This window comes from Apteryx mantelli, chromosome 18 (assembly GCF_036417845.1).
Source record: "Apteryx mantelli isolate bAptMan1 chromosome 18, bAptMan1.hap1, whole genome shotgun sequence".
In the NCBI taxonomy this organism is placed as follows: Eukaryota; Metazoa; Chordata; class Aves; order Apterygiformes; family Apterygidae; genus Apteryx; species Apteryx mantelli.
This window is the reverse complement of record NC_089995.1, coordinates 18,757,358-18,783,169: the sequence shown is the minus strand read 5'-3', so window position 1 is coordinate 18,783,169 and position 25,812 is coordinate 18,757,358. Positions and strand designations below refer to the sequence as shown.

At 57.5% G+C, this 25,812-nt stretch overlaps 1 protein-coding gene across 4 annotated transcripts; it reads left to right on the top strand.

Moving 5' to 3' along the window:
* Positions 1-1,027: 1,027 nt before the first annotated feature.
* BCL2L1 (BCL2 like 1) lies at positions 1,028-24,018 on the top strand. 4 transcript variants are annotated; one of them, XM_067307596.1, is made up of 5 exons: positions 1,448-1,896; positions 2,231-2,395; positions 2,514-2,584; positions 3,988-4,660; positions 23,527-24,018. In XM_067307596.1, the coding sequence occupies exons 4-5, from the start codon at positions 4,109-4,111 to the stop codon at positions 23,662-23,664; spliced, it is 690 nt and encodes a 229-aa protein (XP_067163697.1). In that variant the 5' UTR covers positions 1,448-1,896; positions 2,231-2,395; positions 2,514-2,584; positions 3,988-4,108; the 3' UTR covers positions 23,665-24,018. The 4 variants fall into 4 exon arrangements, with proteins under 4 accessions (XP_067163696.1, XP_067163697.1, XP_067163695.1 ...); XM_067307595.1 differs by lacking the exons at positions 1,448-1,896; positions 2,231-2,395 and adding an exon at positions 1,028-1,215; XM_067307594.1 differs by lacking the exon at positions 2,231-2,395.
* The last annotated feature ends 1,794 nt before the right edge of the window (positions 24,019-25,812 follow it).

The window sequence follows — 25,812 nt, the reverse complement described above, 5'->3', positions numbered from 1 at the left end:
AAAACAGAGCAATCTTGTTCCCACGAGCACCACAGCTACTGGTACTGGCTGTAAATTATGTGATTGCTGGAGCATCTAACTGGCAGCATTTGGAAAAGCACATAAATTTCTGCCTCTCTCCCACCACAGGTGTTCCCTATCAGACAATAGGCATCTTTCTTGCAGTTTCAAAGCCCTGCATTACTTCCTCCTATCCTACCTGTTGCAGTTTGTTCCTGGTCCTTCAGCTAGTTGGCCCAAGGAAAACAACCTCCATTGCCAAGCTGTTCAGTTTTCAAACATAGCCAGGCTTCCTCCTGTTCAGGAAGAGCTCCCTTCAGCTGGCATTTCAAATCCCTCAAATTCGGCATAAAACTCCCTGTGGCTGTGACGCTTCAAGAAAGTCAGTCGTTAGGCTGCTAAGCATGGAAAACTGCCCATGAGCAGGCTGACCAACGTCACCGCACGGCTTCCTTCTGCTGCCTCAGCCCTCTGCCCCATCAGCCCTCGTGTCTGCAGCAGGGGCACGCCGGCCGCCGCTTTGTTCACGCGGCACAACGCAGCAGGTGCGCATCGGGCTCTGGAGACACAAAAAATAAAATATTAAGCCAGCCCAGAGCTGTGGTAACGGGGGCACAGAAGAGGGCCTGTGCTGAAGGAGCCCCGGCACAAGGCGAGGAGGCCGCGCCGGCAGGCCCCGGTGCTCTAATGTACCTCCGTGGTGTGCTGAGAGGGCGGGCAGGGCTCGGCCCCCCAGCTGCCGCCCCGGGCCGAGGGGCCCGGCACCGGGGCCTGCTCGGGGCTGCCTTGGGGGCAGAGGCCGCCATTAACGCCCCAGCGCGGCCCACAGAGGGCGCCAGAGCCTTGGGCTCCGCGCGGCCCAGCCGCGCATGCGCACTGGCACCCGCCGCCCCGAGCGCGCATCCTCCCGCTCTCCTCCCCCCGTATAACGGACAGTCCTGCCCCGCCTTCCTGCGCATGCGCGCTGTTCCCCGCCCAGGCTCGCGGCGCACTGCGCGTGCGCACCGCCCCCTCTTTGCCCCCTCCCACCCTACCGCACCCCCCCGGCGCGGCCCAGGAGCGCGGCGGCCGCCTGGCGGGCGATGAAGAAGGGGCCCGGGGGCTGCTGAGCGGGCTCAGGCCCGGCGGGGCTCCCCGCGACCTCTTGCTGCGCTGCCAGCCGGGCCCGCGGGACCGGCGAAGGGGAAAAGCCCAGGCCCTCCACCGGCCGCTGAGGTGAGGGGCGGAGTGGGGCAGGCCGTGAGCGACGCGCGGCTCAGCCAATGGGAGCGCCCGCCTCCAGGCCCCGCCCTGCAGGGCTTTCCTGGCGTTTGATTGGCTGGCGGGCGAGGGGCGGGCAGCGTGGGCCCCGTCCTCGCGGGCCCCGTGGCGGCCCTCGTGCTCGGGCCCCGTGCGCCGCCCGGCCCCGCCCAGCCGGCTACGGCGGCCGGGAGGGGCGGCTACGGCGGCCGGGGGGGGGTGGGCGCAAAGACGGCCTCCCCCTTGCTGCTGCCCGGTCCGAGCTGGCGCCGGCTCGGTACCGGGCTGAGGCGGAGGCTGCAGTAGCTCGTTGCTAATAGCAGCGAGCACCAGGAATTGCTCCCCCAGCCGTGAGGAAACGGGGCTGGGCACCGGCAGCCCCCGCGGCCCGGTGTCACGGGCACCGGGCGGGCTGTGATCGCCACGGCTTGCGCTCGCCAGGACGGCGGCGGCGGGCGGGAGGACGCGCCTCGCAGCCCGGCCGGGCGGGAATGCCCTTTGTTTGGCTGAGGCCTGCCTGGAGGCGGGGGCGTTGTTAAACCGGGGCCGTTCATCCCAGTAAGTCACGGGGGAGCCCGGTGAGGCTCATCCACCTCCTCTGTGGTTCGCTTGCGTTTTGTTTCCGCCCCTCAACAAATATGCGAGATCTGCTGGAAGGTATGTCAACTGCTATGCGGTTTCTATTGCTCTTTATGGCATTCCTCCCTCCTAGTGATACAGATCACAGAGTTGATGAATAATGCTATCGTTCTTAGAGTTGATCTGCTGAGAGATTAGATCCTGCTCTTCAGCTGTTACCTGTGACCCATTCTTTCCTCTTATGCTACACCTGACTCGCTGTCCAGGTTTTAGCAAAAAAAAGGTTGCACAGAAACCCCAATTTGTGCAACATGCAAACCAGCAAGAGCTTAGGACACTCCTGCTTCAAACAGCAGTGACTCCTGGTTTCTTCATAGTTCCTATACTTGATTATCTGTCTTTGAAAAAGCAGACTAAATCTTGGCTCTTCTGGCACTCATCCCTGAGTCTGGGTCCCTCTAAGGCTGCTGTGACTGACAAAGCTCAAGTGAAACTTGAAAGAGCAGAAAACCTCAGCTCTGGAGATGAGAACCCCTGCAACCCGCAGGTCCCTGCAGGACTGGGGAGAGCCGCCATGGTTAGCACGGGGCTGGGGCGAGAATGGCAGGGGGCGGGATGGAAAGCGTTGTGGGAGGGCCGGGGAGCTGCCTCCTTACAGTGTCAAATTACTTTAATCCAAACTCTCTCAAATGCAGCTGGTCCAGCAGACGAAGTGAGCTGAGATTTCCCAGCCCAGAGCTTTCTCCCGGCAGTTTTTCTCTAGGGGGTGAGTACAGAAACACAGACACGCTCTCTCTTCAGCCCACATCCTGATGGGGGACCAGTGCATCCTGCCTATTGTTACAGATCCTTGTGAAAAGGGAGATTAAAGGGAAGCAACCTTGTTCTGCCTCTCCTTGCAGGCTCTAGTGCAGAGTAGGAATGGAGCTGGGAGAAGCTGACTCCAGTAAAAATGAGTTCTGGAAAAATGCATTGAGTAAAGAGCCTTGAGATGGATGTGGAGTCTGCCAGTGACTAAAATACCTAGTGCCTTCTTTGGGGAGTGGGAGATTTAGCTCTGTGGAAGGAGTATATTCAGAATTTTGATTATGGAGACCTCTGACAGTTTAAATAACATCATAAATTCCTTTTATTCTAGAGGCAGTGGTGGTTCCATCTGAGTATAGTAGCTGGCAGACTGATATATTTAGAAGACTTTCTTTGGGGTTGTTTCTGTCCCTGTTTTATTACTGGGTGTGCTTTTTGTAATGCAGTATTTCAGGGCTATACTGAAAACTGTAAAGGGTGGCACTGACTTGTAACCCTGTGCGTTCCTTCTTCTGCAGCTACGGTGCTAGAACTCCTAAACAGACTTCATGCACTCTTTATCTTCTCCTCTTAAAGGATATTTTGAACCTTTTTTCCCCTTAACTTTTCCTGTTTTGCCTGAGGGAGAGTAAGGCTATTTTTGCTGGGATTTCGGGAAAATTGGGGACTGTTTCTGGCCATTTGGGAGGCAGCAGGGATTTGATGGCAGTGGCAGCTGCATTCAGCTTGCACCGTGGTGCACCTGGGAGCCGTGGTACCCAGCCAAGCTAATCCCTGGGGACGGGAAATGCCGCGTTTAACATCTAACCAGGCCCCTGCACGGGCGGCTGCCGGCCCAGCTCGGGGCAGCTCTGACCACCGGGAACCACCACCGGTGGCCTGAGCAGGCGGCTGCGTGGCTGTTGTCACCGCTGGGCAATACCGCGGGGGGGGGGGGGGAGCCGGGCCCTTTAACGGGTGGGCGGGCCGGGCGGCGGGGGCGGCGCTGCTTCCGCGGCGCTCCGGGACTGGCGGAGCGTGGCCGGGGCCGGCCTGCCGCCCGGGCAGAGGCAGAGGCAGAGCTGCCGCCTCGGCCTGCCTGCAGCCGGCCTGCCTGGCGGTGCCTGCGTCCGGTGAGATCCCGGAGCCAGGGGCCGGAGGGCGGGGGGTTGCTTGGAGCAAGCTGGGGATCCCTTTGGGGTTTAGCTTGGTTTCACAGCAGGGGGTATGGCTGTCAGCTCACAGTGCAGCTTAAATCCAGCTGCGGAGATGCCTGATGATCTCAGTCTAATGATAAACTATTGATGTTAATGGCATGAATGCATCTAAAAAGCTGGAATGTTAACCATTTCTTTGCCTCTCTTTTCTTTCCTCTGGCATTAGTCTGTGCAGAGGTCAGATGTTTTCATCAAACCTGAGGAAGAGTGGAGTCAGGACCTGCTAAGTGTGTTGATCTGCTTGTGCTCTGGACCATGGACTCATTGAGAGTTTCCCTAGTGTGAAAATGTCCAGCAGTAACCGGGAATTAGTGATTGACTTTGTTTCCTACAAGCTCTCACAGAAGGGATACAGCTGGAGTCAGCTCGAGGAAGAGGATGAGAACAGGACTGATTTTGCGGTAGAGGCTGGGATGGCCGGTGTCCTTAATGGGAGCCCGTCCTGGCACCCCCCTGCTAGCCACATAGTGAACGGAGCCGCTGTGCACAGGAGCAGCCTCGAAGTCCATGAAATTGTTCAAGCAGCTGACGTGAGGCAGGCACTGAGAGAGGCGGGAGATGAATTTGAGTTGAGGTACCGGAGAGCTTTCAGTGACCTCACTTCCCAGCTCCACATCACCCCTGGCACGGCGTATCAGAGCTTTGAGCAGGTGGTGAACGAACTCTTCCGGGACGGAGTGAACTGGGGTCGCATCGTGGCTTTCTTCTCCTTCGGAGGGGCGTTGTGTGTGGAGAGCGTTGACAAGGAGATGCGGGTATTGGTTGGACGCGTTGTATCTTGGATGACCACGTACTTGACCGACCATCTAGACCCCTGGATCCAAGAGAATGGCGGATGGGTAAGAACTCTTCTCTCCTGTGGGGGTAGCTCCCTGTGTCCTACTCATTCAAGACCATCAGTGGTACTAGTCAAACTAAAGCATGGTAGCAGCTCACTGCGGTGTATACGCTAGCACATGTTCTAGATCATGCAAGGAGATAAACGGGTACCTGGCCTTGCCCTCTATGTTCTTAATGCTTTGCCACAAGAGGGTCAGTCCACTGTGATGAAACAAAAGGAATTTTTATCTAGACTTGTCCTCCTTCATCCCTGTTTCTTTGCCTTCTCCTTGGATGTTACATAAAAGGCAGTTTTCCAAGAGCCTTTGGGAATCAAGTGTCATCCAAACTTGTCTTTCAAATGGGAGCTCTTGTTCTTGGGCATGTTCCTGGTGTCATTTAACAGTAGGGAGTGGAGCTTCCTCTCCTGTGAGCACACAGCACTCTCAAGGGTCGGCCTTGCGATCTGGTGGGGTAACAGCTACTTCTTCATTCTAAAGACAGGACTTTGCCTTCTGCTGTGTTCGCTGGTGAAGTGACTCTTGCTGTGAGCCTTTGTCAGGGGGCTGTTGGGGGCAGCCCCTTTTGGGCCCATCTCAGGGCGGTTGGAGCTGGTGTGGTGCAAGCCAGAGCTGAGGTGTGTGGCCAGCTCTGTGCCGGGGAGCTGCTAAATCTTCAGCTGCTTCGTACTTGGCTTGGAGCAATGTTCCCAGCTGCCCAGAGCAGCAAGTCGCGTACGCTTGCAATGGTTATGTATTAACATGAATAAGCATTTCTTCAGGAAGCATTCTTGAAATGCCTGGTCTGTCGGTGCAGTGCTGCATGGGACTCTGCCAGCGGGAGGTATATGGCCTACAGATGTTTGAGTTTTCTTCTTGCTTCTACTTCTGGGTCTTAGCGATTCCCTGCTGATGTAGCCTTTACTAGTGCCCACTGGAAAGAGTTCACTGTGTCAATTATTAGCATTTAAATGGTGGAGAATTGCTTTCTTTGCATGTTGGTAAGCTAAGGTCTTTGAGGCATATTCAGCTTGGCAGTTGTCAGCAGCAGTCCATCACAAGACCCCTGCAGATGTGAGGAGGGGACGGGAGCCTCTAAGCCTGGCTTTATGCTGTACACCCTTCTGGTAGAGGTGACCCACAGGAGCCCCTCGGAGCTCAGCAGCTCCTTGTGCCGGCTCGGCCTGGCTGGCTCTGCCGGGGACCCTGGAGAAGGAGCGAGTGGGTGCACCCAGGGAGAGGGAGTTGGTACACCCAGGGCGCAGGAATTCCTGGAATGTGGCTGCCCGGGGCACTGCCTGGGTGGGGCTGCTCAGGCGGAGGAGCTTCGTTTCGATTAATAACCCAGGGTCTGCTGGCCATTTCAGCAGGCTGTGTCTGGCCCATTAGCTCTCTCATCGAGTAGATAACCCTGGCCAAATGCTGCGTTCTTCCCCCCTCCCTCCAGCTTTGGCTTTTAAAGCCACAGATTAGTCTTGGAATTGAGTGATCAAATTGAGGTTTCCATGCTGGTGTGGCTGTTGCTGTTAGTGACGGATTGGGTTGTATCCTGGAGACCTAGGCGATAATGCAATCTGATTTTTTGTAAATGAACTCTCTGGGGGATTTAGATTAAATCACTGGTGGAAAATCACTAGTCCCTGCTTGTGGGGAATAAAATACCTCCTCCCTCTGTTCCCCACCCCCAACGAACTATCACAGTTAAGACTCTTCATTTTTTTGTGTCTGTCTCTAAATTCATTGTTTGGAGCAAATATTTGTTCAGCAGATTGCAGAAGGGTCAGGACTGCTCTCCGTCTAACCCGCCCACCAGCTCTCGCTTTGAAGATCTCTGTTAGCCGTGTTTCCCACCCTGGGGAGCAGCTTTGCGCTGTGCTTGTAACCTTGAATGGGGCTTCTGACTCCGCTGCCTGGGTTGTGCTGGTAGCTGAAAGGAAGCTAGGTAGAGTGGCAGGGGCCGTGCGCTGGAGGGGGTCCCGCACACCAGGCACCCGGGCAGGGCGGAGGAGCGTGGCTGCTGCCACCCTGTTGCAGAACCCGACTGGTGCTTTTTTGACTTCTCTGCTGTAGCTTTTGCGTGGACTCGAGTTTCACTACAGTCCTCCTTGCAGGGCAGCTGTGCCACCCTTGGCGAAGGGCTGGCGCTGGGTAGTAGCGCACGGGGGCCATAAGAGCTCCTGAGTGCCTCGTGTGCGGTGCATGCATGGGGATGCTCTGCTTCGTGCTAGCATGATTCCAGCTGCAGAGAGAAAAGCGTTGGCCTGATGCCATTTATTTCTCCCTTGAAGAAGAGTGTCACCCTGTACTTACTGTGACAGAGTCCCTCTCCTGCAGCCCTGTTTGCCCAGGGTTATGGCTCCCATTCAATGTGTCTGAGCTGTTATATTGGTCCATTCAAACAAAGCTTGCTGAGAGGTGCAGCAGGCAAGTCCCAAGGAGAAGGATGCAAGTTCTGGCAGGCCTACTCTTGGCAAAGACCAGGTGGTTTGCGTTCTGGAGCACTGCAGCATTTCGCTTCCTGGAAAGCCTTTCTGAGAGGGGGAAGCAGCGCAGTACCATTAGAAGTATCGTAGAGTCTGCTGACGTACAAAGACTTTGTTTCGTTCTCCATCAGCGAAGAGAGGTGGAACAAAAGAAAGTGCAGGATGGCTACTGGAGTGCAGGTTTGCCTGTGGAGAGGACTATTACAGCTGCTGTGTGCTGTGCTGTAACAGTTTTCTTAAGAAACCATTTTCTTGAGAAAAATGGTAAATCCTGCTACCTGATATCAACATGGGTCTATTTTGTCCTGTTTACTGGCCGTACCTTTGTTTCCTCTCCTTTCCCCAGTCTGGGAAACAAACTGCCACTGGGAAAACAAACAAGCAAACAAAAAACTAAGGTGGGGATTTAATAACCAGCCCTGGGCTGGAGAGAGTTGCTGCCTGTGTGAGCCACCAAAACTGAATAGGACATTTTTCTGCAGCAACTACTTTGACCAGGACCAAATTTCACTAGCTGTAAACTTTAAACAGTGAACCCAGTAGTGATCAAAGGAATTGCAGAAAACAAATCTGGTGAGAGGGAACACAGGAGGGGGAAACACAAGGTGCGCTGGAGAGCCTGGCAAGCAGAGATGTGTTGACCATGCTTAATATGTTTGAGAAAGGAAACTGAGCAGTAGTTCTGCTCTGCACCTTACAGAGACGTATCAAAAGTGCCTTGTCCAGTTGTGACCCTCCGGGGGGACGACAGTCCTTCCTTGAAGGCTAGATCTACGTTCAGAGTGGGGTTTAAATAGTGTTCTGTGGGAGCTTGGAGACAGGTCTGTGGACACAGAGGCAAAGGTTTTCTTGTTTGCAGAGCGTGTGATAGGGACCAGCAACAAGGGTCTGTGTCAGGCCGGGACGGAAAGCATGCAGCATCTTTGTCGCTGGTCTGTAACATCTGAATCCTGACAAACTGGACAGGACTGAAGGAGGACGGCCTGGCTGGAGCTACTTGCCCTGTTGGTCCTGTGAATCCCGAGCTCTCGGCAGTCCCCTTGCCACGCAGAGCAGAGCGTCCTGGGCTGTACATGTTGTGGTGTTCTGCAGTGGAATGGAGGCTTGTGGTTCTGTTTGGGGAAAACCCTTAGATGTCAATATAGCAAACTCATTTTCTAGTTTTTTAATATTTTTCTCGAATGATGGGAAGTGACTCAGGCTGTATCATATGACAGGCTGGGATTTCGTCCTGTGTTCTAGTTCCAGCCTTCTGAATGGTTTCAGGTTTGGAGCTAGGCTTTGATTCTCAGCTCTTCAGAAATGGTTTTTGACCTTGTGCCCACACCTGTGGCTACTACACCTTGCTGCACATAACTTGTCTGGGAGGCTGAGCCTCTCCCTCCCGTGCCACCAGTTTGTAATGCAATGTTTGCTGGAGGTTAGACTAACAATAGACTTTAAATGTAGACTCTCCACTGAATACCTCATATTTATGCAAATGAAGAGTCCCAAATCCACTTGTCCAGATATTCTGGACAATCCTGCCCCTTGCAACCACCACATTATCTAGCAGATCCTGGCTGCCCTATGAACCTCAGGTCTTGCTGGTTCAAGCTTTCTGGGCAGTCTGAGATTAGTGCAAGTTTGAATTCTGCTGCCGCTGTGTTCTGAGATATTGAAAGAAACTCCAGCACTAGGTGTCCATGGCGTGTGTTGAAGAGGCGCCTGTTGCACTGTGTGGGAAATGAGCTACCTCTGGGGAGAATGGTGTTTTCCAGAGCTTTGCCGTTCTGGCATCACCTGAGTGAGTATTAACTGAGTTTCTGGGGCATCCTGGCACTATTGCTCCCCTTCTAGATCAAAGCCATCGCTTTCAAATTTGGGTCAGCACATAGCAAAGCCGACTGTGCGCTAGGAAGTGGGTGGAGATAACCAAAGGATGCTCTTTGCTGTGTCAAAGATGAAGCCCAGCTGGTGGTCTGCAAAGCTTATCTGAGCTATAGTTTTTTACTCTGTCCTCTGTAATGGTTTTATGGTACATGTCCTTTGCAGCTGAGATGATGTCCCCATTGTCACCACCTGCTTGTGATGAAAAAATATTCTTCTCCCTGCCAGCCGAGTCCCTTGTGTCCCTCTGTAGCACTGAACGTTCCCCTGGCGCCAGGAGCTGCTCGCGTGATTATCGTTTTCTGCAGGATCCCGGCTCGGGCTCTCTCGTGGGGCAGGACAGCCTGGCTAGTCGCAGGTAGCTGCGTTGTGGCTGAGGGGACCGTGTGAGATCTCTGCTCTGCGCGCAGCTTTCTGGCAGCTTCCCAAGCTGCCTGGGCGCTGGGAGGCTGCTGTCGTGCTCTCCAGGAAATGCCTTTGGAATGACTTCCACTGCTGCTTCCTGTCCCGGCCCAGCAGCAGCATTCCTGCCACTAGAAAGTGAAAGATGGAAAGACACATTTTCAGAGCTTGATTCCTCACCCCGCCGACTCGGTTCTTGCTTTGGGGCCCTCTCTGTTTTCCTCGCTGCCTCTCCGTGTGTGGTGCAGTTTGATTACGCTTCTGAGATCTGTGATTAGAGCAGGCGCCTGGAAGGCAGAGCTCCTGATCGGCTCCTGTTCCGTCACTGCCGCGCTGTGACTCAGAGCAGCCCACTTAACCCCTGGGCCTTGCAGCAAAGCGGATAACGTTTCCTTCCCTCCCAGGGGAGCCTGTGAGAACTCCAGTTTGTCAAGTACTTCTCTAGAGAGATTTTCTTTTTTAATTCAAACAACCAAGTATCATTTAAAAAAAAAAAAACAAAACTGTCGCATAACTAACAAACTGTTTTTTACTGTTGTGTGTTCACAGCTGCTCTTGATAACGTTAGTCTTGTGATCATCTCCGGCTCCTGTTTGAAACGGGTGTCTGGGGCGCTGCCTGAGCGCTGCCCGTCTCGGCCGCGATGAGCTGGCGGGCCTTGGCAGAAGGGGTGGGAAGGAGCAATGATCTCATTTCCACTGTGGAAACTGCAGTTCTCTGACATGTCCAGGGTGCTCAGCTGCATTTGATTTCTGGGTGAAAACTATGTAAAGCTCCTGTATGGTTTACATACCTGGTTTATCTCCAAGAAAGGCGATATACGTGCAGCCCACACCAGGCACTAGTGTGGTACAGGCTGAAGGGTGGTGTGATGTTTCAAGGCCTTTGCTTAGGCTTCTCTCCTTTGATTTTTACCAAGCTGTTGAAGGCTGGAAGAATAGCCCTATCCTGACGTTACAAGGAGTCTCTAGTAGCTGTTTCCCCACTAACTGAGAAGCCGGAGTATTCCCAGGAGGAACTAGAGAGAGGTGGGGGAAGGGACGGACAGGCGCTGTGGCAGCGCAGCAGAGCTGCTGAACCAAGAGGGAAGGGCTGAGCCGTGAGCTCCCACACGGCAGCAGAAGAGGGGCTGCTCCTCTCCCCTCTGGTGACCCTGACGGCAGTGGGGAAACGCCACCGGTGTGGACAGGCCTCCTGGCGTGACTCAGTGCCGAGGTATTCCCTGTGGGGTGGCCGCTGCCTCTGAGCGGCAGCAGAGCAACTAGCTCTCCTCCTCCGCCCTCCCGAGAGGGATGTTACCCTTAAACACTATTGTTCTGAATGACTAAAGATTAACGCTGATAATAGAGGCATGAAAGGGAAACAGTGTCCCTCTGTGCCAGGGCACTCCTTGATTTGCTGCCCTGTCCTTGGAGAGGGAAGCTGAGCGTTTTTTCCCAGCCTCCCTGCTGCCTGCCTGGCCGGACGTGCAGGGTGGTATTTGCCGGTGCAAAACCTCCCCAAAGTCAAGCTACTAAACGTCCTTGAGACACTCAACATTAAAGTTAAAGGGCGCACTTACTAGAGAGGCGCGCGAGCTCTCTGCCGTGGGCTTTGGCGTGCCGGTGAAGAGGGAAGTGGGGGTTTTCCTGGATGCACCAGGGCAGCTTCGGTTTGCTCCTCCAGGGTGTTTGTATATTGTCGCAGCATTCAGGTGGGAAGAAAGGTTGCGCTTTGCCACACAGGCAAAACAGCTCGGGCTGAGTGAGGGTGCGGAGAGCTGTTGGGAGGCAAAGCCGTTAACAGATGGCTCCAGCTGGGGCTACCGGGGAGCAGGTGTGGGTTTCAGGAGGGGAACGTCTTCAGAGATGGCAGTTTCGAACCCAGGAGGCTCGAGAGGCAGAGCTCGGGCTGCCACGGCTCGCATGCCAGGGAGCTGTGACCTAGTTGTGCTGTAGAAACGCTCACTTTATTTTTTTATTTTTAGGTATTTTGCTTATTTTATTCTCATGTTTAATTTAGTTAGAAAGAAAAAAAAAAAAAAGGCAAGGGCTGAGCAGTACTGGGAAGGACTGCCTCCAGGCGGAAACGCCCCGTGCAGCTCCTCCATGCAGCCAGCATCTCCATCCGCCCGTGTCTTCTCTCGGACACGTGCTCACGTGTACCAGCCCAGTGCTGTCTCTCAGGATCTCTTTAATGGGAAACCCAGTGCACTCAGTGCTGCTGCCTGCCTCGAGGGTAGCGAGGGAGGGAGGAGCGGACAGAATTCAGAGCATTAACCAGAGAGGTTCCTGCGGCCACTGGGATTATTTGAACGTTGTGCTGTGCTGGTCTTTCTTCCCCCTGCTAATGGGAGCAGGGAGTCGGATGAGCATGGTGTTGAACCTACTAGCTGCATTTCAGCAGACATTATAGTGGTTGCTATTTCGATAGCTGTTTGTCCCTGCATTGGCACAGCGTGCCCAAGGAAGGGTAATAAGCTCTGTTTGAGAAGAGGGAAGTTTCAGGGGTCTGTTTGATTCCCTTGGGGAGAGCTGCTTGAATTTATTGCATTATCCTCCTTCCTGCTCAAGCTTGTGTTTCAGCTGTGTCTGCAGACATAGCTTCTGACTTAAGTAGATCCAATTAGTAGCTAGCTTCTGGCATCAGTATCCTGCTCGGGGAGATTAGCCCTTGAGATGAAGAGCCTCTTGTGGAGGAGGGGCCGGCCTCGGCGAGAGCTCAGACCATCGTTTCTGCCGGGGCTGCCTGCCCAGGACGGGTCCGGGGCTCCCCCTTCCCTTCGCAGCCGCGGTCCTGAGGTTAGGATGAGCGAGGCAGGTGTCCCCCCGCTCGGGGCTCGCTCTGACCGAGAACAAGGAGCAGCCAGGTTCACTCTGCCCTGTATCGCTGCCAGCCAGGTGCTCTTAAGACTGAAATCAAATACTCCAAAACATGACAACTTGGCAACATGTAGGAGTTTTGAGTGAGAGCAGAAGGCTTCCGCACGGGAGCCGCTCCATGCTGGGAGGGGTGGAAGGGGGCTGATGAGCAGAGTCTTGTAGGGCCTTGCCAGCGTCGAAGCAGCATGTGCTGCCTGTGCCGGGACCTGTTTGCTGGAGGTAGGACTGTACGTGTGAGAGAAGGGAGCTGCTGGAATGGGCTGTCAGTGCTGGTGACCTGGTGGCCGCTTCTCGAAGGAGAGCGGAAGAGTTTTCCTTTCCGACGCAGGGTGAAGGGCTCTGCAGAAAGCAGAAGGCAGAGGCCGAGGCTCTCGCGTAACCCTCGGTGGATTTTGTTTGAATGCAGCTAACTCCGCGCTTGGTAGGAGTGGGCAGCGGGACAGTGGTCTGTGCTTTGCTAGTTCTGGAACGATCCTGGTCCCATTTGCCCATCTCTGTGCTTTTTGTCATCGTTTGTGCTGAAAGGGGTTGGGGATCCTACAAGCGTTCTTATGCAAGAGGAGAGGCTGGTGGCGGTACGTGACTGGTGTGCTGTATGTATAACTCGTGGCTAGCTGGCTCGTATTTTGGGCCAGGGATGTGGAAGCTGGGTGTGTATGTGGCCCTGGGTATTTTCTGGGTGACATATAACTTACGAATTAAGAAAATGAGATGTTGCTACCCATAAGTCAGCAGTCATACCAGTGTTGTAAGTGCTTCCATCCTGTAATGGTACAGCTCACAAGCGTATTGAACTTGTCGGGAGAGTTGATTTCTTTTACTAGAACAACTGACCTCCTGCGGAAGCTTCCAGTGCAGCAGCAAGTGATTATTTCATGCAACAGCGTGTTTGGGGGAGCCCAGAGCAGAGCGCAGTCTCCTCCTTGTGCCACACTGTTCCCTTGCATTTGCTGCCTCAGCTCCCTGTGCTGCTTCCTCCCCTCAAGTCAGCAAGGATTTTGCTAAAAGCGACTTCACGCGCTGAATCATTGGAGGCTTAATATGGACTAACAGGAAGTGAAAACAGAATGAGCACATCTTCCTCTTCCTGTACCTCCACCCTTTCCCCTTTTTCATTCAAGCAGCATGGAAGCATTATAGCAGCCTTGTGAGACCCTTGGGCTGAGGTGGGAAGTGGTGAGATTTGGCTGGTGTTCCTCTGGGATGCTGGAGAGCAAGTGGCTCCTGAGGCAGGAGAACCAGTGTGCCCGTCCCAGTGACCCACCTCCCCTGGGGAAGAAGAACCGGGATGTCCCTGCACCCAGGCTCGTTCAGAAAGAGTCTGGCAATGCCGGCTTTCCCTGAAAAGTGGGATTGGAGTAAGGCTCATGGTCTGGCTAACGGCTGGTGAGAGCTATAAGGATCCCCCAACTCTGCCCCTGGAAAAGAGGGAACTCTCGTCTGAGCTTGCACTCGGGTGCACGTAAGCACAAAGTGTCCCCTAGCACAGGTTTCCCCATAGTTACACAAGGGCCTGATTGCACAGGAGCTGTGTAACGTTTGGGAAAAGTTATGACGAGGTGAAAACTGAGCTTTGTTCCCGGAGTGTCACGGGCACGGTGGACCCTGGAGAGGTGCTTGCGTTACGCACCAGGCTCGCTAAGTCGCTCAGGCTCCCCAGCATCGCAGGCTTCGCTTAACCGTGAAATTAAAGCAGGAGTCTTGCCCCTGCCCCCAGAGCGTGCCCCTCGCACAAAGGCAGGCAGACCGTTCTGCCGGTTGGGGCTCAGACACCATCTGTCCGGTGGGGAGAAGCATCAGAGAGACCGTCTTTCCTCGGACTATTCCATTTAATGCCCTTTGGAAAACAATCCCATTCCCAGCAGGTGCTAATCTCTTGAGTGGATCCGGCTCAGCCTGCGTGTTCTTCGCTGTGCCTTTGTGCTGAGGGCTCTTTGCCTGCCCTCCCGAGCGTGCCCAAAGCTGGTCTAGGCTTCAGCACCTCTGGGAGTCCTCAACCCAGCTAGTTCTGGGAGAATCACTGATGAAAGGTGGATGCAAACAGATTAGTCATTCACACCATCTCTTGCTTTAATACACATTAATGTTTCAGCAGATTTCTGAAACGGAGCAATTCCCTTCTCTCCAGTCTGTTGCTGTACACAGCAGTCCCCTGGGATAGGGAAGAGGGCTACAGCTGTCATCGTAGCCCCTTTCATGGATTTGGAAAATGCTGAAATTGTGCTGAATGGTGTGGGGCTGTTGTAGGTTCCCTGGAGATGGTGATGAAACCAGTTTGACAGGACGCTGCCGCGGTGAGGGTTAAGGCTGGAACGTGCTAGTGAAGGTTTGCTTCTGCTTGGAAAAGGGCTGGCTCTGGCTCTCCTACGTGCTGAAGTCCTGTTTGTTCGACTTCTGCCCCGATGCCCGGGCTAACGGAACGGGGGCAGCATCTGTGCCATTCCCGACGCCGGCTGGAACCAAGCAGCTCGCAGGCTTAGCGTGTGGCCGCTTGGGGTGGGAGGAGAGGTGGGGCCGTGCTTATTTAGCCCTTTTCGGAGCGTGGCTGCACCCCTCGGTCGCAGGTTCCTGCGCACAGGCCTGGCGGAGCCGCGGCCCTGCCACTGTCATGGAGATCGACCAGCTGCTTCCCCGGAGGTCGCCGTCTGCATGACGGTGCGAGCCGGTGGGGAGCACTGGCACCTGCGAGCCAGCGCCGCTGTCCCAGTGCCGCTCCCACCCCATCCCAGCCGCCCCGAGGTGGAGCAGCGGGGCTGGAGCCTGGAGCGGGAGCAGCTCAGAGCCCGAGTCCTCCGCCTTAGACGGCACATTTCCTTGGCGCGACATGCCTGAGGCGGGGGGTCGCGTTGTCCTCCCGGTCCCAGGGCTCCCGCGGTGCAGCGTGGCTGGCGTGGCCGTGTTCGGGTGTCACTGCCGTACCCCTTTAGGGACTGGGCTTGAGGCAGGGTTAGGGTTGGGTTAGGGCCATATTTGCGTGCAGGAGCTGGGGGAGGTTGGATCCTCTGGTGGAGCAGGGCAGGGAGAGGACCTCCAGGAGGGTCTCCTGTGCTTTAGTAGTCACACAGGGATGCGCTGCACTGTGTTTACAGGATTTCAGTGGCAGCCTAGGGAATATTTCTGTTTTCAGTTTTTCTGAAAGATCTCAGCTGCCTTTTCCCTACTGTGCTTCACCTACAGGTTTGTACATGCCAGTCCCATGTGGTGAGCTGGCAGCCCGAAGGGGCTCTGGGAACAGGTTGCTGTCGATGTAGGGCTTTGTTTTGGTCTGCACTGTGCTGCCGCCTTTCTTTTTCCATGCTTCTCTCACTTCTCTCGGCACAAAACTGTTCCCAGCATCTCATTAACAAATGTCTGTTCATGCAAACGAGTCCAAGCCTGGCCGGTGGCTGATGTTAGACCTCTTAACCGTAACTACAGCTGTGTTACTGCTAAGGTGTAACAGAAACAGAGCGCCTTGTTTTCAAGTGAAACATTGCCTCATGACTAGAACATGTGGACTGGGAGTCAGATGCTGCGGATCACGCTGCTGACTTTTATGCAACTCTAGGCAAATCACTTAACCTCTTTGCACCTCTCTTGATGCATCTGGGAATAATATTGACTTACTCTGCAGGAGGCTTTGGAGAGCCGACTAATTTTTGGTAAAGCACTTAAGATTCTTGCACGGGAAGTCTTTTGTATGCGCTGAACTGTTGCCGTGGGTGTCTGTCTCAAAAGGTAAACGCTCTTATATGGAAGCGTGTTTCCCAAGCAGACGCACTCGTCGGTGGGAATCTGGGTGGGAGACGTTATGTGCAGCTGGTGCTGTGTGCAGTTACCGTCTCAGAACGGTTCCCCTCTCACAAGCTGGTGCTGGCATTGCTTATGGAGCAGGAACGGCGCCGCACGGTGCGGGGAGAGGTGCCGCGCTCGGTCTGGGCCGGCTCCCTCTCCGTGGGGCATTGGGTGCGAAAGGTCTGGGCTCCTCCGCTGAGCTCTGCCGTCTCCTCCCTGAGCACAAGGAGATCCTGCAATGAGTCTCCCTGTCTCTGCCTGCTGGAGAGGGGGCTGTGATGGCAGTGGGGACCCTTTTGGGCCAGGTATCAAGTGTAGAGTGAAGCTCTGTAGCTCCTGCTAGAGTCAGTCGGTCTCAGTGTTGAAGTTGGACCGAGTGCCACTGGTTCACCGTTACTAGGCTAGTTAGAGCCCAGCTCTCCTTTTCTGCTATTCAGAGCTTCAGGCTGGTATCTAAGTGACCTCCAGACCCTTCACTTCTCCATGCAAGGGAAGCCTTGAGTGCCCAAGCTCCTGCGTTCCCCTAGCAGCCAGCTTCCTCCTCTTTCCTCTCTGCCCTGGCTCAGAACAGACCAGATGGGGATTAATTGCTTGCATCTGCTTCCTTCACCTGCCTTCATGGTTCAGTGTTACTTACTGAATCCTCTTTCCCTAAATGTAGCAGCTTATCCTGAAAGAGGAACTTGGTCTGCTTCACTTGCCCTGAATAGGATCTAGCAACTAATATCCCTCCTGCTCAGGCTGCTCGTGGTGTTTCAGCTGGTGCTGGTGAATGAAACCAGCTGAAGCTCTGATATGGATACCAGCAACAGGCTGAAACCTCGGGTCTTCCCCTTGCTGCTTTCGGGACAGGATGTGGACACTGTCCCAGCTAAACCTTGCGTCTGATAAATCTAGTCTTCCACATGAGACAGCGAGCGCTTTTGGTCAGGCACAGTCCTGTTTTCTATCTGCTACGCTGCCACGTAACACCGCTGATCAGTGTTTGGGTAGCTGCTGCATTTCCCCTCAGAGGTGACTGCATCTTGAAGTGGTTGGAATAAATGGTTGTCCGCTACGGTTTGTGTGTTTGTTTAGATTGCATTAGGTGCCTTGAGAGTCTTTGGGCAGCTGGTGCACAGGCAGGAGGCTCTCAGCACTGCAGAACCTCGCCTGCCCCTGCTCTGCGTGGCAAACGGTGCCGGTGGAGTGTGGATTGGGAATCTGGGGCTCTAGGTACCCTGTCTCTCTGGAGAGCGGCATGCGTAGCTGGGAGGAAGCCGCCGCAGCAAATGCGGCTGTAGGCTCAGGCAGGGAAGTGTTATGTCCTTCACCAGCACTGGAGGAGGAGAAGCGAAACCTAGGGATTGCCTTTCATGTAGGCATAACCTCTTGCTGTTTCCCCATCGCCGGCATCACAGCATCCTCCTCTCGGATGCGCCTGTCACCCGGGGGTGGGGAAGGGGATGTGGCGGGTGTTCAGAGCCTGTGGTGGAACAGCCTGTCCCGTCTGGGGGTGGCGGAGGCCTGCGCAGGCACACAAAGAGGGCAATTGAGACAGTGACGCACTGTTGCTACCAGAGTCCTCCTTTTGAGCAACTCAGGAATTCCAAATATTTCCTCTCAGATAAAGGTGACTGGGGGAGGCCAGAAATATCTGGACATGTCTGGGCAAGCCTGAGATCCCAAACACAGGGACAGAGAGGTCAAAATCAGTACTCGGCGTGCTGGGCTTCAGGTGCAGAGCAGTCGAGGCACGGGGTGGTGTGGGAACTGAGCAAGCTGCCTTTCCCTAACCTTCAGCCTGCTCCCAGGATAGGGAGATAGGATGCTTTTGCCTGTTTTCCCACTCCTCCTCTTCTGGGATCGCTGAGCTATTCCCAGGGGACACATCTGTGCGTGTAGTTCTGCAGTCACTAAGCTATCGGTGGCTTCTCGGGACGATTGCCCCAAGGAAGGAAAAGGCTCATGTCAGCGGGTCCTGGGCAGCCTGCAGCTGCATCTCCAACAGCTGCTGCTCCCTTCCTGCAGGAAGGAGAGGGGTTTGCGTCCCCTCCCCTCCCTTCCCGCGCCGGGCTCTTGTGCTCTTCTCCGCCTGTAGCACCCGATAGCTCTCGATTCACCCCGTGCCATTTATCTCTTGTTCAGCAAACGCTTCCTTTTCTTAGAACTAAGGGCCTCAAAACATGCTTCTTGGAACCGGCTTTCCCCAAGCTCCAGGGCACATACCGTTGCAAAGGTAGCACAGAGGATCCAGTGCTGGCCCCCATGGCCCCCCCCCCCCCCGGGCTGCGTGTCCTGCCCGTCCCCCGCACTCGTTGTGGGGGCCCTCTCCGGGTGCCGGCCTCTGCTGCTGCAGGAGAAGGTGCCTTAGTGCTGCCGTACCAAGCAGAAGAGCCCATTTCTTTTGACTTCCCTTCTTGAGCACTTGGTGCTGGTTGAGGAGCCCCAAGGAAAGTGCATCTTACCCCCCCCCCCCGCAAGGAGACTCTGCAGCGGGGCAGCGCGGTTTCGTGGGCTTCCCAGCCCTTGCCCCGCAGCTGCGCCTCCTCTCGGGGCTGTGGAAGGGGTGGTGGGGGCTTGGGCAGCGCCTGGCAGGCGTGGGGATACGTTTTACCCTTCCGTGGGTTTCCCAGGTGCAGACCGAGAGAATCGTCCAGATGACTTTCCCCAGCCCCCCTCTTCCCATGCTCAGTTTTGTGGTTGGTCCCACTAGGAACGAAGCACCGGATCCTGGGCGCAGGAGCTGAGGCAGTGGCAGTGGCAGGGAGCGCGCGGGGATGCCCCTGCCCTGGCCAGGCTGTGGCGAGCAGCCAGCCCGGCCTTCGCCTGGGCTTCCCCGCTCCGTACTGCCCTGCGAGGCAGCTCCCGCCGAGGGCAGCCCAGTGGTGGGAGCCGCGTGCTGGGCCGCGGTCGTCAGCCGCTCCGCGGAAGGAACGGCTGTGCGGCCCCTTCTGCCACAGCAGCGTTCCTGGGAGCGCTCCGGTGAGGTGGGGATGGCTCCTCGGATGCGCAGGAGAAACTGAGGAGAGGTGGCAGAGGTGTTGGGTGTGTTTGGCGTGTAGCTTGGGGGGCAGACTTCCATGAATATCCAAGCAATAGGGCTTTTTCTGGGGAACCTGGAATGTGTACAGCATCCCTCCTGCAGGCTGAGCGTTGCTGCCGCAGCATCAGTTGCTGTGAATGCCTGGACTTGCCTCAAAGGCCAGTGCCTTCCCTGGGAGGGAACGAAGGTCCCGGTATGGAGGGATATTATTTGGGCAGTGAAGGTACTCCAGAACCAGGCATTTTTGGACAAGCCTGTGTTTTCTGTACGTACGCGTGCCCCGGTTCTCCTGTGTCCTCACCAGCCTGCTCTCAGTTTGCTGCCGCTTGCCATGTTCTGTCACTGCTCTGCTGCTTGTCACCATGTATCAGCAGAAAGATTTCCTGTGCCGTAATTAAAAATATCCCCTCCTTGGGTTTGGAATCGCCTTCCATCCATCTCCTGCAGTAAATCACTTGCTATTCTATGGCTCCTCGACCTTCTTCCTGGGCCAAGGACTGAGAAGCAAGCTGGCAATCACCCTCCTTCGTGTTTAAATGGATGCCATTAAGGCATTTTAAACAGCCCTACGAAGCGGGGGTGCTGTCAGCTCTCCAAAGCATAGGTGTTTACTGTTGGCAGAACGGCAGTGTCTTAAGGGGGGGAGCTACAGCAAAGGCAAGTGCTGGCCACGCCGTCCTCCTCCCGGAGAGAGCCTGCCCGGGGAGGGCTGGGGAAAGGGGCAGGAGCCCTCACCTTCTTCTCTGGGCGGCATCTGTGTGCGACTCGGGGGCCTGTCTGTTCCTCCAACAACGGAGCCGGGATGCAACACAACACCTCTGCAGAGCCCGTGCCAGCTGGCAGGCCTGGTGGGAAACTATCGGCCTTCTGCTGCGCTTTGTAGGTGATGGGGATCGCGGGAACAGTTGTCATGCTCCTGAACAAAACTTTGAGCGAGGCTGTAATAGTGACGGGCCCCGCGGTGAGCTGGCAGGAGCGCCTGTTGCCAGAGTACCCTCTCCCTGGGGTCCGCTAGTATCCCCTTACAGCAGGGGCGGAAGGCGGTCAGGGAAGTCATGAGATACTGCAGACAGTGCTTCACAGAAGGCAGAGAGGAGCTTTGAAGGACAGCAGAATGGATGGGGCAGGGGCGGGTGCTGAAATACAGAGATCACCTGGGCTGTTATTAAAACGCTCGTTCCCCTGCTGTGGGGGTCGATAGCTGTGGGACAAAGGATGCTGCGCTGAGAGGGTCTGAGACAGCCGGGTGGTGGAGGAGGTGCTGCTGGGGCAGGGGTTGCAAAGCCCACGGACTGCTTGTACGTAGTGCGAAGAAGAAAGGTTTGCCCTTGCAAATCCCCCTTTTCCCTTACCCCTCTGGAAAAGGGATCCTTTTACGTCTTCATGTGTAAGAGGCTTACCCCGGCGCCAGTCAGCATCCGTCTTGGTAAGAGCTGCGTGAGGAGGCCATGCTCTGAGGTGATCAGACAGCTTTGGGGGTGAAGTCACAAGCCTCAGGAGCTGCTCCGTGAGCGGAAAGGTCTGTGGCAGAGGAGAGGGACACAGCCCAGCCGCCTGGCAGCTTGCTGTGTGCCTGCTTGTGGCACCCCTTGCTGCGAAAGGCTGTGTGCGAGCGCGCACCTGCAGGCCTGTGGCAAGGCGAGGGGATGCTCTGCAAGCCGGGACGGTGCAGGAACGGGCCGAGGGGTTATTCTGTGGGGACTAGGGGACCGGCACTACTTTTTCAAATAGCAACAGAGAGGCAATTGCCTAAAGAGCTTCTTGGTGTTGGTGATGAGGGACACTGACCCCCCCCTGTGGATCCCGTGGCAGCAGCCATCGCTCGACGTGGGTGTCGCGGGGGCCGTGAGCAGGAGGGGAGGCAGCTCCCTGCAGAGCAGCGGGCTGGGGCAGACCCCGGGCGAGGTGCTGCCCCTGCCTCCGCGGAGGCCGTGGCAAGGCATGGCGTCAGCTGGGCTTATCTCTGCTTTCCCAGAGCAGCCGGATTACTGGAACTGCATTTATTTATCGGGGAACAGGGGACCTTGCTGGGAAGATGGGCTCTAGGTGCAATACAGCCAGGCTCCTGGGAGAGCGGGCCCCGAGCCGGGAGCCTGGCTGCAAGCTTCTCCCAAGGGCTCTCGGGAGAGCAGCCGTCCCTTGGGATGGAGGCGCGCGGCACTGGCAGGGTCTCACCGTGTGCTCGGTGCCGTGGCGGGGAGGAGGGCCTGCTTGCTTAGCGAAAGAAAACAAAGTTAGGCTGAACTGTCCTGCTCTCTGGCCCGCTGAGCTGGAAGCGATCCCTGAGGCCAGAGTCGCGCAGCTCCAGCTCTCTGTAACCCCGCGTTCCTGCTGGGCTCTGATAAACCTCGGAGTCGCTGGGGTGTAAAGTTCTTTCCTTTGTGTCGTCTGCCCGGTCGTTGAACTTGGATCCCTCCTTTCACTGCAAACAGTGTGCGGCCCTTGGGCCTGAGCAGTTAACCTCATGATGGTCCGAGGTCTGCGATGGACAACCAGGTCCCGGGAATGCTGGCTTCCCGCTTAGCTGCGCAGACTCAAAAGCAAACGTTTAGTAGCCATTTAAGTGAAATGGTTCCCATAGACTCGGGTGAGTTTTCTATTTAGTAGCGTCGTTAAACCACCTGGGCCGCCGGCCTGTGTTGGAAGAACCTGTTGAGCAGCGAGGCCGCCCTCTCCACCCATGGCCTGCAGCCAGCATTGTGCTTCGCTGGCGGAGCGCTGGTGGAGCGGCTCTCCAGGCTGCGAGGCTTCCCTGCACCGAGAAGGGCCGGGTGCCTTGGTGCCCGGGGGGAAGAGGGAGGCCCCGGCCTCGGCGCGGCCGCGGAGGTGTGTCGGGGCTTGAGCCCGCGCCAGTTCTCGCGTTGCCAGCCCCGCGGCACACCGCCTGCGCGCTCGCGGCCGAGGCGCCAGCTCTGGGGCGCGGGGAGGCTCGCTGGGGCGCGTTGCCCCGTCCCTGGGGGCGCGGGTTGGCAGCCGGGCCCGCGGAGCTGCGCGGGCGCCGGGAGGGTGCAGGTGCGCTCCCGGAGCGCCTCTCCGGGGGCGCGGGAGAGGTTCGGTCCTGGGGCCTGCGCTCTTCTCTCCCTCAGTCCAAGCCTGCACCTTCTGCTTGCTCCTTGAGCCTGCTGGCCATCCGGCCACCCCACTGCTGCCTTCCTGCCTCCCTCGGCGGAGAGAAGGGCTGTGACAATCTGCTGCACAGTGGCACTGTTAAATCTGCCCGGTTTTCGCCGTCGCCAGAGATGAAGGGCTGGGGGAGGAGGTCAGCTCAGACGGGCAAGTCTGGAGTGACTGCATTCCTGGCTGGGCCTCGTGTTTGGCCCCGTCTCCTGAAACTCTGGGGAAGGCAGGAATTTCTCGACCGGAATGGCTGGCTTTGCAGCGATGACTCGTGAAACTGAAATGCGAAATCCAGAGCATGTGGTGAAGTAACCCGCAGCGGCCAGGGCCACGGGAGCGTTGGTCTTGCCGGGATCTGGCTGCAGGGAAAGGGAGGCGGGAGGATCTGCGCTCGGCCTGGAAGCCGTGGGGAGACGTGGTCTGTGCTCGTGCTGTAACCGTAGGCACCAACTGTACTGCTGCTCCCTCCGACCTCGGCAGCGGAATAAAGCCCAGCTTTTTCTTGCTGCGATGATTTCTATCACACTTTGATGCTAATTTTAGAGAGCCTAGAGCATGTGGTGCATCTTCTGCCCTGCCCTCGTGTTCTCCTCGCAAATCCCTTCTGGCATCTGCTTCTCTCATGACTGGTCCTGTGCTTCCCCCTTCACCCTGTGTGCATGATTCAGAGCAGGGAAGCGCAAGGCTCTGTCCCCACCACTGCGTTCCCGCCTGCAGGAGCCTGACAGCCCTGGACCTTCCTGTTCCTTCCCCTTGCATCTCCCTCTCCTGAACCATGGAGAAGGAAAAAGCCGCAGAAGGCAGCAGAGAGACCGAGGCGGCTGGAGGAAGGCCCCCAGCATAGCCCAGAGACGCTGTGAGCATCCTGCAGATCTGTGTGACCGCAAGGTGGCACGTGCAGGATGTCTCAGCCATCTCCAGCCTCGCGGAGCAGACGGCATAAAGCTGCTTGTCCCAGGAGACAGCCCTTCTCCGTGCAGCCAGGAGAGCCCTTCACCGTGGTAGGCGGTGGGAAGCGCAGCCCTGAGCACCCCAGCGCAAGGGTGGGAACACCACCAAGTGCTCCTGTCCCTGCCCGGAGCAGGGGTATCCCTGTCCCTGCCAAGTGCTCCTGTCCCTGCTGGCAGGGGTATCCCTCCTGCCTCTGCTCTGCTCCCACCGCCCAGCCTTTGAAGCCTGCCGGTGCTGCCAGTGAGAGCTGATGGGAGAAAGCGAGCCCCGAGCACCCGCGAGGCCGCGTGCGAGCAGCGCTTTGGGAGCAGCCCGGGCCGGCAGCCGGCAGCCGCTCAGGGCAGCGGCCCCGCTCTGTGTGCTCTCCCAGGCCCTCTGCTCACTGCTCCTTCTCTTCCCCCGCAGGAGCGGTTTGTGGACCTCTACGGGAATGATGCTGCTGCCGAGATGAGGAAGGGCCAGGAGACCTTCAACAAATGGCTCCTGACTGGGGCGACCGTGGCAGGAGTGCTTCTGCTGGGATCTCTGCTGAGCCGCAAGTGACCCGACACCGAGTCCTCCCGTCGCCAGGACAGCTGCACCTTCACCGCAACATCCACTACACTCCGCTCCCCAGCACCGTCACCGTCGCAGGGGGCAGACCCCCGCCACCTCCCGGGGCAGCTGCCCTGCTCCACGGAGCTCTCTTCCCAGTGCCGCCAGCTCCTTTTCTTGTAGCCCCTCTTATTTACAGTTCCGTTGTGTTTTAAAGGCGCTGAGACCGATGCAGCACTTCAGCCGACGGCTCCCAGCGCTGGGGGGATCCAGGCAGCTGGGGGCAGTACTGGCTAGAAGGTGTCCCAGCCCTGCAGGGCCCTCTACATCACTTTGAGGAGAATAAACAGACTTATTTTTGCATGTGTGAGTGCGTGCGTGTGTGTAGATGTCTCACTAATATAAGGTTCCCTAGCCAGAGCAAGGGTCCAGGCTCTGAGACCCCTCCTGTGCGCGTGCCGTGGCTGCGGCTCGCGGGCTCAGCACCTGCGCGGCAGCTCCCAGCCCTGCGCCGGGCTGCTGCTCTGCGGCAGCCGCCGGACCGGGGCGCGGGAAGAGGCCGGCGGCCGAGGAGGACGGTGCCGAGCTCTGCCGGCCCTGCAGCACTCCTCTCCCGCGGCTTCCTCTGGGCGAAGCTGCTCCCAGCGCTGCCGTGCAGCTTGCCGGGAAGCCACGTGCCCACCGGGAGGGAGCCGCGGGGAAGGGTGAGTGCTGCAGAGGCCGATGGCAGGCGGCTCTGAACCGGCCCGTCTGTCCCAAAGCCCCTTTCCAGGTTATGTTCTCGTGCCTGTTCTCCTCTGGCGCCAGCTGCTGGGAGCTGAGGCCCGGTCTCAGGTGTGTAGCCAGGAACGCATGTCAGGCCCAGGGCTGTGCCCGGTGGGAAGGGATCCTTCTCCTCCTCCTCCTCCTCCTCTGAATGTAGATTGCTGTGGGGCCTCCCAGGTGCCCCCCGTCCTGCCCTGCCCACGCTCGCTCCTCCAGGGCCCCGCTCTTTGCTTCGCTCTCGCGTTGGGGCTGGGCCGGCGGGCAGGGAGCGCGCGTTCCCTGGCCGCAGTGCCCAGCCGGGGCGAGGAGGACGGCGCAGGCGCCGGGGCAGGAAAGGGAGGACGCCCTGGCGGCACGAGGGGCTCCTGGGAGAGCTGCCCGGCTGGCACCATCCCCAGTAACTTCCAGCAAGCGCAGGAATAAATAGCGAGGGGGCGGAGGGGAGCGGGGCTGCGCCTGCCCCCGCGGCCCAGGCCTCTCCCCGCGGCAGCTCCACGTAGCCGCCCGGGCCAGGCCGGCGCTCCTCCCCACGCCCGGGGAGCAAACATAGGCAGGGCAGCAGGAGCAGCACCGCCCCAGCCCGCGGCCGGCTCTGCGGGAGAGCGACCCCGAGGGAGGCAGGGAGCGAGGGCAGGGGGCGAAGGCTCCCTCCTGCCGCCCCGGGCCCAGCGAGAAGGGCCGGGAGCCTCTTGGGGAGGCAGCACTGGGGGCTGGCAAAGCCGCTTGCCACTGCCCTCTTCCTAGCTAGGAGGTGGCCGTGCCCGTCCCGGCTCACCCCGGCTTGCTTTGGGGGGGGGGGGGGGTGCGGGCTGCACGTGGCTGCGCTGACACCAGCGCTGCGCCTTGCTGCGCTCCTCCGGCCGCCGGCCCCGTAGCACAGGTGGAAGGAGCCCTGTCCCGTGGCGTGGCTGTGACGGGTGCGTGCTGTGGCGGGGGGGGGGCCTGGCTTCTCCCCGTTTGCCCCCGGCTGCTGCCGGGGCTCGGGAGCCACAGAGGCGCCGCAAATTATTAAGCTGAAGTTTTGGCTTCTGCAGCAACCTCTTGTTCGTAGGAGACCCGGGCTGTCCTCGCGGGCATGTCGCTGTGTACATACCGCCCGCGCTCTGCTGTAAATATCCGAGTAGTTTTTAATTCATTTGTGAATACTCTAATGCTATTTTTGTTATCTGTATGTCTGTATTTATGTGTGGTGCCGTGCTCTCTGCGGAGGCCAAGGCGGGCTGGTGCCGGGGGCCCCGCTCCTCTGCGGCCGGAGCAGCCATGGGGGGGGGGGGAGGGGGGGGAGGCAGCGCAGCCGCTCGGGCCCTTCCCTCGCCCTCCCGCCCGGCCGCCCGCACTGAGCAGGGGCCTCGCGCTCCCCGTGTAGGAACCGCTCCCATAGGGCAAGCGCCG

Coding starts and splice junctions, on each gene's coding strand:
- BCL2L1 (XM_067307595.1), top strand. CDS start 4,109: ATGTCCAGCAGTAACCGGGAATTAGTGATTGACTTTGTTTCCTACAAG. Junction 4,661..23,526: donor TCCAAGAGAATGGCGGATGG/GTAAGAACTCTT, acceptor CTTCCCCCGCAG/GAGCGGTTTGTGGACCTCTA.